Source organism: Camelus dromedarius, chromosome 15 (genome assembly GCF_036321535.1).
Source record: "Camelus dromedarius isolate mCamDro1 chromosome 15, mCamDro1.pat, whole genome shotgun sequence".
Classification (NCBI taxonomy): Eukaryota; Metazoa; Chordata; class Mammalia; order Artiodactyla; family Camelidae; genus Camelus; species Camelus dromedarius.
In genome coordinates, this window is record NC_087450.1 from 12,326,887 (window position 1) to 12,340,442 (window position 13,556).

General features: G+C 40.9%; 1 protein-coding gene across 22 annotated transcripts in view; it reads right to left on the reverse strand.

The window, feature by feature from the left end:
• The window catches only part of DYSF (dysferlin), a 201,700-nt gene that overhangs the window by 27,048 nt on the left and 161,096 nt on the right, over nt 1-13,556 (reverse strand). For all 22 annotated transcript variants that reach the window (XM_064494404.1, XM_010994650.3, XM_010994646.3 and 19 more), the window contains one exon: nt 4,587-4,685. In XM_064494404.1, the coding sequence (XP_064350474.1) occupies nt 4,587-4,685 (99 nt within the window). The remainder of the gene's footprint in view (nt 1-4,586; nt 4,686-13,556) is intronic.

The window sequence follows — 13,556 nt, forward strand, 5'->3', positions numbered from 1 at the left end:
TGATATGGCAAATATGTTTGGTCTGGTTTTATATTTGTATTATATTTATACAGTCACAGAATGTATTTATATTACATTTTCTAGTTTCAGAGTTTTGCTTTTTAAATCTTTGACCGCATGGTCTGTTTTCTCTGTGTGGTATGTGGGTGTGTGAGTGAGCGTGTGTGCGTGCGTGTGTGTGTTTTCTGATAGCTAGGATGACCTGAGTTTACGTTCTATTATTATGTCTTTAGGATTTCTCATTATAGCAATGATAAAATAATCAAATTTTATCTTCCTCCCTCTCCCTCTCCCTCTCCATCACCTAGTCTTAGACAATATTATCTATCTCAGTATTTATCTTTGTGCTACTTGTTTATAATTTGTTTATATGCCTATTATTTGATTTGCCAATTTTAAGTAATATCTGTCAATTTTATCTATCCTATAATATGGCTATCATTGTCCTTACTCTGTATCCCATCCTCTTTCCTCCTTTATCTAATTTTTATCAGTTTTATCATTTCTACATTTTCAATATATATGCTACTTACATTCTGTCCAGTTACCCTAACCTTTCCAGGTGTTTCCCTTTTAGGTCTAAGGTAAAATCTGATCACAACCAATCCTTTTGTTATGGTTTTCCCAGTTATCTCCAAGCTGAGACAGCTCCTAGATCAGCTCTAGTTCATCCCCTAGGAGTCCCTCAAGGCAGGCCTGTGGGAGCCATCCTACCTGCTCCCGGGTGTGCAGACCAGTGTGTCTGTGGCCCTTATGCTTGAAGGCAGCTTGGCTGAATGTCAATTCCTTGGCTCACCCTTCCTTTCTTTGAAGATCTTAACACATAGTGCTTTATTGTCTTTGGCTATTAAATGTTGTTGTAGAGAAACTGAAGCCACTTTGATTTCTTTCCTATTTTAAATTATTTAATTTTTTGTAGGAAAAGAAGGTATGACTATGCAAAGAATTCTCTCTTTGTCTCTAAAGTCCAATAACTACACTAGGAGATGTCTCAAGATTGACCAGTCTGGGTCAATTTTTCCTGACACACAGCAGCCCTTGTAATATATATATACTCAGGTATTCCTTCGTTTTAGTGAAATTTTATTAAACTATTAATTGTTTTATTTCATTGTTTTGGTTGTCTTCCTGGGAGACTCCAATTACACAAATGTTGGATCTCCTTTCCCTGACTGCTATAGGTGACACTTGTTCTTTATTCTTTTTTACCTCTTTCTTTATTTCCATTTCATTCTGTCCCCTATGCCCCTTACTGTGTCTTCCAAAGCCATTCTGTCCTGTGCTTCTTCCATGTTTTCTTCTCCTCCTTTCCTGAATCCTGCTAGCTCATATTTCACTTCTTCTCATCGTCGCTTGAGTTCCTTCATTTCTGCCTGCACTCTGATTGCCCCATTTCTAAAAAGTTAACAGCAAAATCTTTCATCTCATCTACTCCTTGGTAAAATTTTTCTGGTGGGTATACATTCTCTTCTTTTGGTTAAGTTTTGTTTTATATTTTTCTCTTCTTTTTTTATAGTATTTTTAAAATTAATGCTGAGCTGTCTCTTTTATTAGTACTTGTCACTAAATGTATTGGACTTGGACCAGTTAATTTCCTTTGTTCCCACAACAGAGGCAGGCTGTTCCCTACAAATATGGCTTATTTGTGTAATTCTTGTGTAGCTCCACCTTCTCTATTTCTCTGAACCAAACCAGGTCTAAGAGGCTTTTGTCACCAGGTTGAACCTGTCTCCAAAGTTCCCATGTCCACTGTTGTGAACAAAGGATGTAACTTTTCTATTTTACAGTGAAACATCAATTTCAGGAATTATATTTTTAAACTATTTCTTATGAAAAAATTTCAAGCACATACAAAAGTAAAGCGACTAGATAATAAGTGCCCAGGAATCCATAACCTGTCTTAAATAATTATCAACGTTCTTTTCTTAGGACGTATGGGTTTTCTGAGATCTGCTTCCACTATGACCTTTCATCATTTTCATGTATCTTCTCTTCGTCTACAGTTGAGCAGCTTCTACCCAATCTCAGTTGCCTTTGGACAGCCCTCACATGTATTTTGGAGTCTGCGGGTTTTATTTGTTTCCAACTTTTACTGAAAATGAAGTTTGTGGGTTTGAATGATTTCCAAGAGAAAAAGGGAAAAATGCTGACTTATGCAGCCGTGTTCATACTGGAAGTCCCAATAAAATATTTTTCAAATTTCCAAGTGGTTGGTCTTTTTGTTTAAACTTTTGTTATTAATTTCTCATTTTATTGCATTTAAATCTGTCTTGTATGATTTCTGCTTTTGGTAAGTTATTACTAAACTAACATATGATCAAATTTTGTAAGTGTTCTCTGAGCATTTGGAAAAATGTACTCTCTATTCTTTAATTATTTTGTTCTCTATTTCAAAGCTACTCTTGATGTAGCTTAGAAAACATTTACCTTGTGATTCAGATCTTTTATTTTCTTATTTATTGATTGCTGTTTCATCTGTCTAGGAGAGAGGTTCATTAAAATACCCACTGCTGCTTTAATTTCTGTTATCTCATGCTTTTATTTGTGTGAGATATTATTTTATATATTCCTATCCATTTCTGCTTTAAGGATTTCTAAATCATATTATTCTATGCATTAATGCTTGGGACTTTCTGCATTGAGATATACATCTTTTATTTATACAAAACACTCCATTTTGTCTCCTTTGTTTTTTTCTTTAGATTCTGTCTGTTTCTCTTTTGTTAGCACTTTATTTTGTTTGCCAAAATATTTACTTTTTCAGCCATTCTAGGTTGTATTGTCTTAGACATGTCTTTTAAAGACAGTATGATGGACTTTGACTTTTGATGTAGTCTGAGTCCTTATCACTTAGTAAAAGAGTGTAACCCATTTTTATTTAATAGGAAAACTGATATTTACTCTTTTTCTATTGTTTTTCTATGATTTCTGTTTTCCTATGCCTTCTTGCTGTATCTTTTGTTTTCTATCTTTTGCTATTGAGACTGTGAGTAGCTTTTTCCCCCCTATGATAGTGATTTCCAAAGTATGAGTTTGGGGGGGGGGTTGTTTGTTTTTTACCTCCACCCATTGTGTACTACATCCTCTCTATAATGCTACAGGCTATTTTTCAAAGAGTCATGTCTGTGATGGTGGTTTTCTTTGATTTACCAATCCTTAAAGGACCAGTGATCCTTCCAGGTCTGCTTCTCCCCCAGAAACAGGTTGAATGCATTTTGTTTTTGCACAGCCCATTTTCACTTGGAAACTGTCAGAGATCTCCTCAGAGAGGTCAAGCTGGTGGGTGGGTGCCAATTCAGCATCCGGCATCTGAGCAAGCAGCAAGGGTGCCAGGGCCATGGGCCACCCTGGCAGGAGTCCTCATTCTTACTTGGCTTTTCTCATTTTTTGGCAAGGCCACAGGACCACATGCCAGACATGATGTGTCGGACCTTCTTCCTGCTACACAAATAGTTCCGTCTCTTCGCCCAGCCTCACACACCCCACCTATCAAGTCAACAAAGAACTTGCTGCCTGAGGAGGCCTGATCTCTGCACCTCCAGGTCTCCAGGTACAATCACATGGGAGCTTTCAATGTATCAAGGACAACCCTTGCCACCTTGTGAAATCACCTTCCAGAGTGTCCACCAAAGGCTTTCAGCCAGAATCACCTGAAAACCCAGGCCACCCACCCCTCCAACTAGCCTCAAGCCCCCTTCATCCAGACCCCTTTAGGGAGCTCTTTGGGCTTTTCTCATGTGTCAGACAGCCTTTGCCACTCTTTTCTCTCTGAATAGGGCTGCCAGATTTAGCAAGTGAAAACACAGAACACCTAGTTAAATTTGAATTTCAGATAACACGTAATTGTGAGATAAGTATGTCCCATGCAATGTTTAAAGTACATTTATACTAAACTATTCACTATCTATCTGAAACTCAGTCTAACTGAGCACCCTGAATTTTACCTGGCAACCTTCTCCAGGACACTCCACAACCCCTCTGGGGAATAATTTTGAGTCACTTCTGGTAGACTACTTTTAAAAAAGATAACCGTATTTGTGGAATTTCCTCAAAATACCAGAATTTGGCTGACTCATCCCTGGTTTTGTGTTGTTTTTTGGGTGTTGGGGTTTTTTTTTTCCCCACAGAAACAGAGCGTACCATGTTTTTATATTTGCTGGGTAATTTCTGTGCCAATTGCAGAGGTGGGGGGATCAGGGGTATGTGCTCTCATTGACTCTTATTTTAGTAGGACATTTTTATTATAGAAAAGTTCAAATAACTTTAAAAGTGACAGAACAGTATAATAAATCCCTCGGTCCCCATCTCTAAGCTTCAGCAATTTTCAATATTTTGCAATTCCAATCATTTTTAGTATTTTGAAAATCTATCAGAGGGCCACCCACATCATCTAAATTCATCCTTACTTTCCTTGAGCACTTTAAAACAGATACTAGATATCATTTCACACCTACATATATTTTTCCCACCAATAAATAAATATATGTCTATACCTATATATATTCTCTTTCTGTTGCATCTCATGTTACCCAGTGGATCTGCCCAGGGACTGCTAGACTGGAGAGCACATTTTAGAGAGGCCTCACCTTCAGAGTGTCAAAGTCCTTCTCCAGGTAGGACCCGCACTTTTCCCTCTCCCCTATCGAGGCAAAGAATTTGCTCCACCAATCAATGAACTCCTCTTCCTGAGTGGGTAGAAAGAAAGAGACGGTTTCAGAAACAGAACTTGCCAAGCAAGGATCTTCCAGACCAACACCAGGCAAGGCTGATGGGCTGGCCTGGACTGCAAATCTCTCCTGTTGGTTGGGTTCAGGGGAGCAGAGAGCTGGAACTCCCCACCTCTCCAGGGGCCGACTGCACAGATCGGAAGAAAGGTTTTCACACCTGCTTGGTTTTGAGAGGCAGAGGCTCTAGCCCTGTCTGCCCGCTTTCACTGTGTGACTCTGTTAAGCTCTCGGGGCCTCTCTTTTCCTTTCTGTGAAGTGGGCATAACCATCACAGGACCCTCTGCATTCCAGGGGCATGCTGAGCCTCAGATCAGAGGGGACATAGGATAACTCTTTCGGGGGACATGTCAATAATGTGTTATTTGTTTAAAAAATGTGGTACACCCAGGAAAACTCAGATCCCAAAGAGTTATGCTGACCTTCCCCCAACCCACCCTGACTCCAGCAAAAAGAAGAAAGCTTCCAAAATCAGAACTTAGCCCCACCAAGGTCATGTCAAGGCAGAACCTCTGACATAGAACAAACGTGAAGTGCCCATTATTCAAAAGACACTATGCTAAATGGGGGAAATGAGGTGAGAAGGAAGGAAGTCTGTGACAACACCCTCTCTGCGCCTTCCTTCCTCCACTTGGACAGGCCTGTTGGGGCCCACACTGGTCTCCCCGCCTTTTAACTCCTCCTACACAAGAGTGTCTGCAGGCCCTCTTGGCTCTTGTGTCTAGAATGTTCCTTCAACTGTGTCCTGTCCAGGTGTGTGGGCCCGTCTCCCAGGGAGTCACAAGCTCCCGAAGATGGGGTTGTCACTCTTCCCTGGGCCTCCACCAGCCACCCCCACTCAGTCCTTGCTGTCAGGACCAGCAGAGCTCACCAGTTCATTGGAAAAAGCCAAGGGCAAGGTGTCAGGAGAGCTCACTCTGGGACTCGCTTTCCTCCTCTGTGTGAGGCGGTAAGCGAGGGGCCTGCTCTGAGTCTAAAAAATGAACTGAATCCTAGCATGAGTTTCTGGAAATGCTGGTACTCCCTTTAAACCAATGCCTGGTCTTTCAAGCACCAGCTTTTTAAAGGGGAGCACAAGCTGGAGGCAGGCCAAGGGCACCCCAACAGGTACAATGGGGAAAGGGCGGAGTGAGGTTCTGAGTCTCCATCCATACTGGAAGTGTGGCCCTTACAGCTCTGTGTGGCCAAAATGAGATGCCCAGACAGCGGGTGCCGGGGCAAGGCTGAGTCTGCAGAGAACCAGTGTCCCCCCAACTTACCAGGAGGATCTTCTGCAGCAAGAAAGGGGAAAAGATGTTCAGATGGGTTAAGATAGAGGCTGACAGAGCTCTCTGACTTGTAACTACTCTCAAAAAAGCCAGCAAGGCAGACTCTAGCCCTGATGTTTGAAGTTCAATTTGAAGACAAAGATGCCGGGGATGAATAAACGGACACACATATCAAAGTCACACAGTCACCAACACACAGAAGAACACATTTACACAGTCATGCTCAAGAAAGATGTATACACTGAGACTGGGATGTATATGCTGAAACGCACATATACTCCCCAAAAGACACACAAACACCCGGGCAGATATGTGCACATAGGCAGGAATGGTTAGAATGGAATTCTAGTTAGCTGTTTGATTGCTCCTAAGCCTTTACATTCTTCCACAGCTCAGATACTTATAGATTTGAGTTTATGACTCAGGACTTGAGCCCAGGCAACAACCAGTGTGTTTTGCACAAAGAAATAACAGGAACACACTAGTTGTGGGAAACTTATTACATTTCCCTCAATCTTGAAAAGCCAAGTAAATTTTTAAAAAAGGATATGAAGACAGAGAATCTGAGTAATACCATTAACAGTGTCATTTAAACAGACAAACATCACGTAATCCAAAAACAGAACATCTACCTTCTTTTCCAGTACCACTGGAGCACTTAGAAAAAATTAAAAACCACAAAGCAAATCTCAATAAAGTCCAAGGAATAAGCCCATTATCAGTCACATTCTCTGACCTTAATGCAATAATAAAACTAGAACTCATGAGAAACTTAGAATTAAAAATCCCAGCCTTTTGGAAATGTAAAGACATTCCCTTGAAACCCTTCTGAGTCAAAGGAAAAAAATACTAAAAATCACAGGTCCTTAGAAAATACCAAGAATGAGAAAGCTAGGTCCTAAAATTTGATAGCCAAATCCCTAATCAAACGAAAATTCAGTCTTAAATGTTCTTGCTTTTATATAAAAAGAATGAAAATCAATCTGATATAGGAAGATCAAAATTTGAAAATGACGAGCAGAATGACGGAGACTTTTACAATTGATAATTAAACCCCAGAGCAAACTTTTGAAAGACCAACAAAATACACACTTACCAAATCGAATGTTAAAAAGCAGGTACATCATTAGGAACAAGAAAGCTCAAATAAAAAGATATTACGGAGAGAATAGAAAGATTAAGAGATTTACTACACCCAAACCAGTGGAAGAACTTTGGACAATCTAAATGAAGTAGGCAATTTTCTAAAAAAAAAAAAAAAAAAAAGATATAACTGGCCAAACTCGATGCAAAAGTAATAGAAAATCCAAAGAGATTACTTTCTAAAAGTGGAAGAGATCTCACAGAACAACCTCCAAAAAAGACATTAGGCCAAGTTCTACCAGTCTTTCAGGGAATAAATCACTCTTTATTCCACAGCGTAGAAAAAAGATGAAGTTTTGTGAAGTCTGACCAGGACACACACACGAATCCACCCCATTCCTAAAGAGAGATGTAAAGATCCTAAAAAAAACTACTAACAAATAGGTTGCAGCAGTAAATCCAGCAAGGTTAGGCTGGACTATTCCAGATTATGATGCAGGAGTGGCTCCGAATCAGTGAGCGAGGAGAGAAAACCCACGTGGCCATCAGTAACAGAAATGTGTGAACTCCGGCCCCTTGGCCAGCCACGTGGCTTTGTAATTTAAATATTGTCTGTAGCTGCTTCTCAGATGCAACAGCAGAGCTGAGTAGTTATGATAGAGACCTGAGTCCCCTAAACCTAAAATATTTAGTTTCTGGATATTTAAGAAAAAGTGCGCCAACCCCTGATCTGTAACAGGCAAAAATGGGGGCAGGAGAGAAAGATTAAATTGTTCAGTTATTCCTAAATGAAACTCTCATGAATTAAGAATAAAAGGAACCTTTCCTAGCATTATAAAGACCAACTTAAAGCAACAGCCAGCATTGTGCTTAACAGTACCAGGCTTCCTTCCTTCTGGATGTTTGTACATATGGCTGCCTCTGCCAATAATTTTCATGTGATATGGATATAAAGAAGCAATAAATCAGGGGTGTTGAGAGCCAGGGCTTGGGAGCCAGACTGGCAGGGTCTCCTGGCACACTCCTAGCTGTGGGACTTTGAGCAATACATAACTTCTCTGTGCCTCAATGATCTTATCTGTAAAATGGAAAAATACTAGTACCAATTTGATAGGATTATTGTGAGGAATAAAGGAGTCATATATCTAAAGTGCTTAGAACACTGCTTAGCAGTTAAGTGCAATGTAAGTGTTTACTGCTGTCACTGATAATAGTATTGTTTCTTTCATGTGGATGGACCTGGCTGTCTCACCGACCACCAGCAGGAGCATGGCTGGCCACACTCTTTCCAGAAGGCAATCTGGCTGCATGTTTCTACAGCCTTAAAAATGTGCACACACTTTGACTCATCACTCTCATTCTAGAAAGCTATTCAAAGAAAGTATTTATAGATGTGCACAAAGATTTAATTACATTTAGAACAGTGAAAAATTGGAAACAACTTAAGCATCTGACAATAAGGAATTAGTTTGGGTAAATTACACATCCATATGATTAAATGTTGTGCAACATTAAAAAATTATGGTGTACCCTCCTACACAGTTGGTGGGAATGTAAACTGGTACAGCCACCATGGAGGACAGTATGGAGGTTCCTTAAAATACTAAAAATAAATATGATCCAGCAATCCCACTCCTGGGTATATTTCTGGAGAAAAATACAATTCAAAAAGACACATGCACCCCAATGTTCACAGCAGCACTGTTTACAATAGCCAAGACATGGAAACAACCCAAATGTCCATCAACAGATGACTGGATAAAGAGGATGTGGTGCACACACACACACACACATATACGCACACACAGTGGAATACTACTCAGCCATAAAAAAGAATAAAATAATGCCATTTGCAGCAACTATGGATGGATCTGGAGATCATCATTCTAAGTGAAGTAAGCCAGAAAGAGAAAGAAAAACACCATATGATATCGCTTATATGTGGAATCTGAAAAAAAGGACACAAATGAACTTACCAACAAAACAGAAACAGATTCACAGACATAGAGAACAAACTTATAGTTACCAGGGGTGAAAGGGGTGGGAAGAGATAAATTGAGTATTCAAAAATTGCACCTCTTGGTGAGTGACGGAAATGTTAGCTTTCTTGACTGTGGAGTGGTTTCATTGGTGTCTACATCTATCAAAATTCCTCAAGTTGTACTTCTGAAATAAATGCAGTTTACTGTACAGGAACCATACCACAATGAAGGTGTTAAAAACTAAAACTGTATTAATAACTAAAAAAACTACGGTGTAGAAATATATTTATTGACATGAAAAGTTATTCACAACTGATGAGATTTACAAAAGGTTAAAAATTGAACAATACGATTTCAGGTTTGTTTAAATAAGATTTCATTATAATTAAACAACCAAACCTCCACTGTTCACAGCAATGACCTCTGAATAATAAAATTATAAATGTTTTGTTTGTTCCTTTTATTTTTGTGTATCACTCAAAGTTTTCTAATTTTTCACTACACAGTATTCCTTACATAATTTTAAAAAGTAAAGATTTTTTTAAAAAGAACAATAGAAGGATGCTTCAAAACACACCACCAAGAGAATAAAAAAGATAATTCACAGAACAGGCAGAAATATTTGTTAATGTGTGCCCAGTAAGGGATTTGTAACCAGAGAACATAGAGAATTCACACAATTCAATAAGAAGAAGACAAATAACTCAATAAAAATGAGCAATGGATTAAAACAGTCATTCCTCCAAAGAAGATACACAAATGGCCAACAAGCATATGAAAAGACGCTCAGCATCATAAGCCATCAAGGAAATGCAAATCGAAACTACGAGAGAACACTAGGATAGTGACAATTAAAAAGTCAGGTAATAATCAAGTGTTGGTGAAGATGTGGAGAAATCCGAACGCTCCGATACTGCAGGTGGAAATGTAAAATGTTGCAGTCACTTTGGAAGACAGTCTCAAAAGGTTCCTAGAAATGTTAAGCAGAGAGTTACCATATGACCCATTCTACTCCTTGTTATGTATCTAAGAGAAATTAAAATTCATGTCCACACAAAAACCGTTACATAAATGTTCCCAGCAGCATTATTCATAGCAGAAACAATCCAAATGTCCATCAACTGATAAAAAAATATGTGACATACCTACACAATGGCGCATTATTTGATAATAAAAAGCAATGAAGGGGGAGGGTATAGCTCAAGTGGTAGAGCACCTTGTAGTAAATTCTGGTGAAAAAAATGTGAAAATGAATATACGTATGTTCCTATATGACAGAAGTATTGTGCTGTACACCAGAAACTGACACAACGTGGTAAACTGACGATACTTCAATAAAAATATTTTTTAAAAAGAAAAAAAATAGTGAACCCATACATGCTACAACATCAATGAATCTTGAAAACATTATGCTAAATAAGAGAAGTGAATCACAGAAGACCACACATTACACAGTTCCATTTAGATGAAATGTCCAGAATAAGCAAACCCATAAAGACAAAAAGTAAATTAGTGGTGGGGAGCTGACAACTGCCCTTGGGGGACAGGATTTCTTTTTGGAATAACGAAATATTCTAACATTGATTATGGGTGATGATTGCACAACTACGTTAATATACTAAAAGCCACTGAATTGTACATTTTAAACAGGGGCTCGCATTTATGTGGATTATCTCAATAAAGCTATTAAAATAAAAAAGAACAAATGATAAAATACAAGCCTATAACCTCTAACAGAAGAACAAAAGCAGGCTTGCAAGTATTTATTCTAAGGAAATGAGTGTTACCTATCTTTTTTAAAGAACTAGCACTTGGCCAGCAAACAGGACCTAAATCTTACCACACTCAGCTTTCCCCAAGAAATCACCACTTCTAGAAAAAAGCATCTACACTTGCCACTAATTCTTGTCTTTCCATTCTCTCTGCTCCACCAAAATATGCTTGTCAAGGTCACCAACAGCCTCAGTAATCAACCAGTAGCACTATTTGATGCAGGCAGTCACTCCTCTGTTTTCGGTTTTGATTTGTTTTGTTTTGGGGGGGTGGTAATTAAGCTTATCTGTTTATTTATTTTAATGGAGGTACTCAGGACTGAACCCAGGACCTCATGCATGCCAAGCATGCTTTCTATCACTTGAGCTATACCCTCCCCCAGCAGCCATTCCTCTGTTTTTGAAACATCTCCCCTTGCCTTACAGAGCCCCTCCTCGGCAGTGGTCCTCCCATCCTACCAGCCAGCCTTCTCAGTCTTTGCTGATTCCTCCTGGTCACCTGTTTTTTGAGCCTCTGAGAGCCCCAGGGCTCTGCGCTCAGACCACTTCTGTCCTCCATCCACTCTGACTCCCTCAGGGTGCCCCTCTGGGCTCATATCTTTAAACAGCATATACATCGATGAACCCCACGTGGCACTCTCCCCAGCCTGTGTGACTCCTCTGAACTCCAGCTGCCTACTTAACATCTCCGACAAGACATTGAATCAGCTTCTCCAATGAGCCATCCCTAGAATTCATTTCCTCATCACCCCCCACCTGCCTGCTCCCTTATAAGTAAGTGCAACTCCTTCCGTCCAGGTGCCAAAACCCTTGTGGTCCCTCTGGACTCCTCTTCCTCAGGCCCCACATTCCGTCCACCAGCAGATCCAGTGGGCACCGCCTTCAGCACACATTCAGAACCCGACCACATGTCCCCTGTCACTGCCACCTCGGGCCCCACCATCTGGATTATCACACCCATCTTCTAACTGGCCTCCCTGCTTCCACCCTTGCCCCGAGACCTGTTCTCAACACAACAGCCACACACGTTGGAATGCGTTGCCTGCCTGTGCCGATCCCGCCAATGATTAACCAACTTACTCAGAATAAGGCCAAAGCCCTTACAACAGCAACAAGTGAAAGTCTCTCATGATCAGGCCCTCACACCTCCCTCATCTCATGGCTTTCCACTTTCCTCCTCACTGTGATGGCCTTCCCCCACCAGGCTAGCTCCAACGTATCCACGGAAGAGACCCTCCGTAACTTGGGGGATCTGGTAGGCAGCAGCCATCCAGCTGGCTGGAACACGGCCAGCACCCTCACGCTGTTCCCCTGGCAGGGACTCTGTTCCTCCTATAGATCAATCCATCATCGGTCACTTCTTCACCCCCTTCAAGTCTTGACAAAATATGGTCTGTTTTACCCTCCTTATTCACCATACTTTATCACGACCCCCTCCCAACAACTCTCATCCCCCTTTCTTGCTTTTTCTCCTCAGCAATAATCACCATCACACAGCCCATGTATTTTATTTAGGCATTTATTATGTCCCATGAGGGCAGAGATCTTTATCTTTCTTCACACTACACCCCCAGGACTTAGAACACCGCCTGGCACATGTTTGGAGTTCGCTAAATATCTGATGGATGGGTGAACGCCTAAACAGCAGGGGGCGGAGAGAGGGGATCCTGGGCTTTTAAACCTCCTAAGGCAGATAATGTGCCATTAACAGAAATGGACTCACGGAGACAGAAAACAAACCGTGGTGACCAGGGGGGAAAGGTAGGGGAGGGATCGATTAAGAGTTTGGGATTAACAGATACACATTACTATAGACAAAGCAGATAAACAACAAGGACCTAGGGCAGAGCACAGGGAACTACATTCAATTTCTTGTAATGAGCTGTAAGGAAAAGAAACTGAATTCATATATATATACGTATGTATATATGTGTATAACTGAATCGCTTTGCTGTACACCTGAAACTAACATTGTAAACTGACTATACTTAAATAAAAAATAAGAACTAAAAAAAATAACAAGTTTAAGAGGATGTTTTCTTCCACCCAGTTTTCCCACTATGTTCAGAGGAGACGAAAGTGGAGCGGGGAGAGGAAGCACGAACTAGGGACTTGCGATGACCTGCGATAAGGCGCCCCCACGTCCTCCCCTTCCCTGGTTAGCTCCAGCGTCTCCATGGAAGAGACCCCGGGGTAACTGTGGGGATCTGGCAAACAGCAGCCATCTAGAAGTCATCAGAGGAACTAGGGCGTGTGGCCCTTGACAGAAGATGGCTGCGTGGGTGTCATGGGAGACAGAGCCTGAGGGAGTCCTCCTCAATTCCTGTAGACCCCAGGGTGTCATAAAAGAGCTGTCGAGTTGTACCATGCTCCCCAGAAGGGCTTGAAAGGTAGTCAAGAGAGAGCAAGCCAGGGTACCCGAAAGGGTCTTCTGGCCGGGATAATGAGATACTGTCTGTTTGGTCTATGTGCCCAGAAATCAGCGCGCTCCAGGCTGCACGTACTGGTGACCTGGGGTCCCTCCCTGTGGAGGTCATGACATTATAGAAGCCCAACCCAGAACTTAGCTGCCTCCCAGGGGTGAGGACAAGGAAGAAAAACCCAAAACGGACTCAAGCTTAAATCTAAACTGTTGAAGAATACCAGGGTTTTTCTGCCATCAGGAAAAATGTGAGCTCAAAAGAGAGATTCAGTTGAATTACAGAAAAATGAAGTGAGATTTTCAAC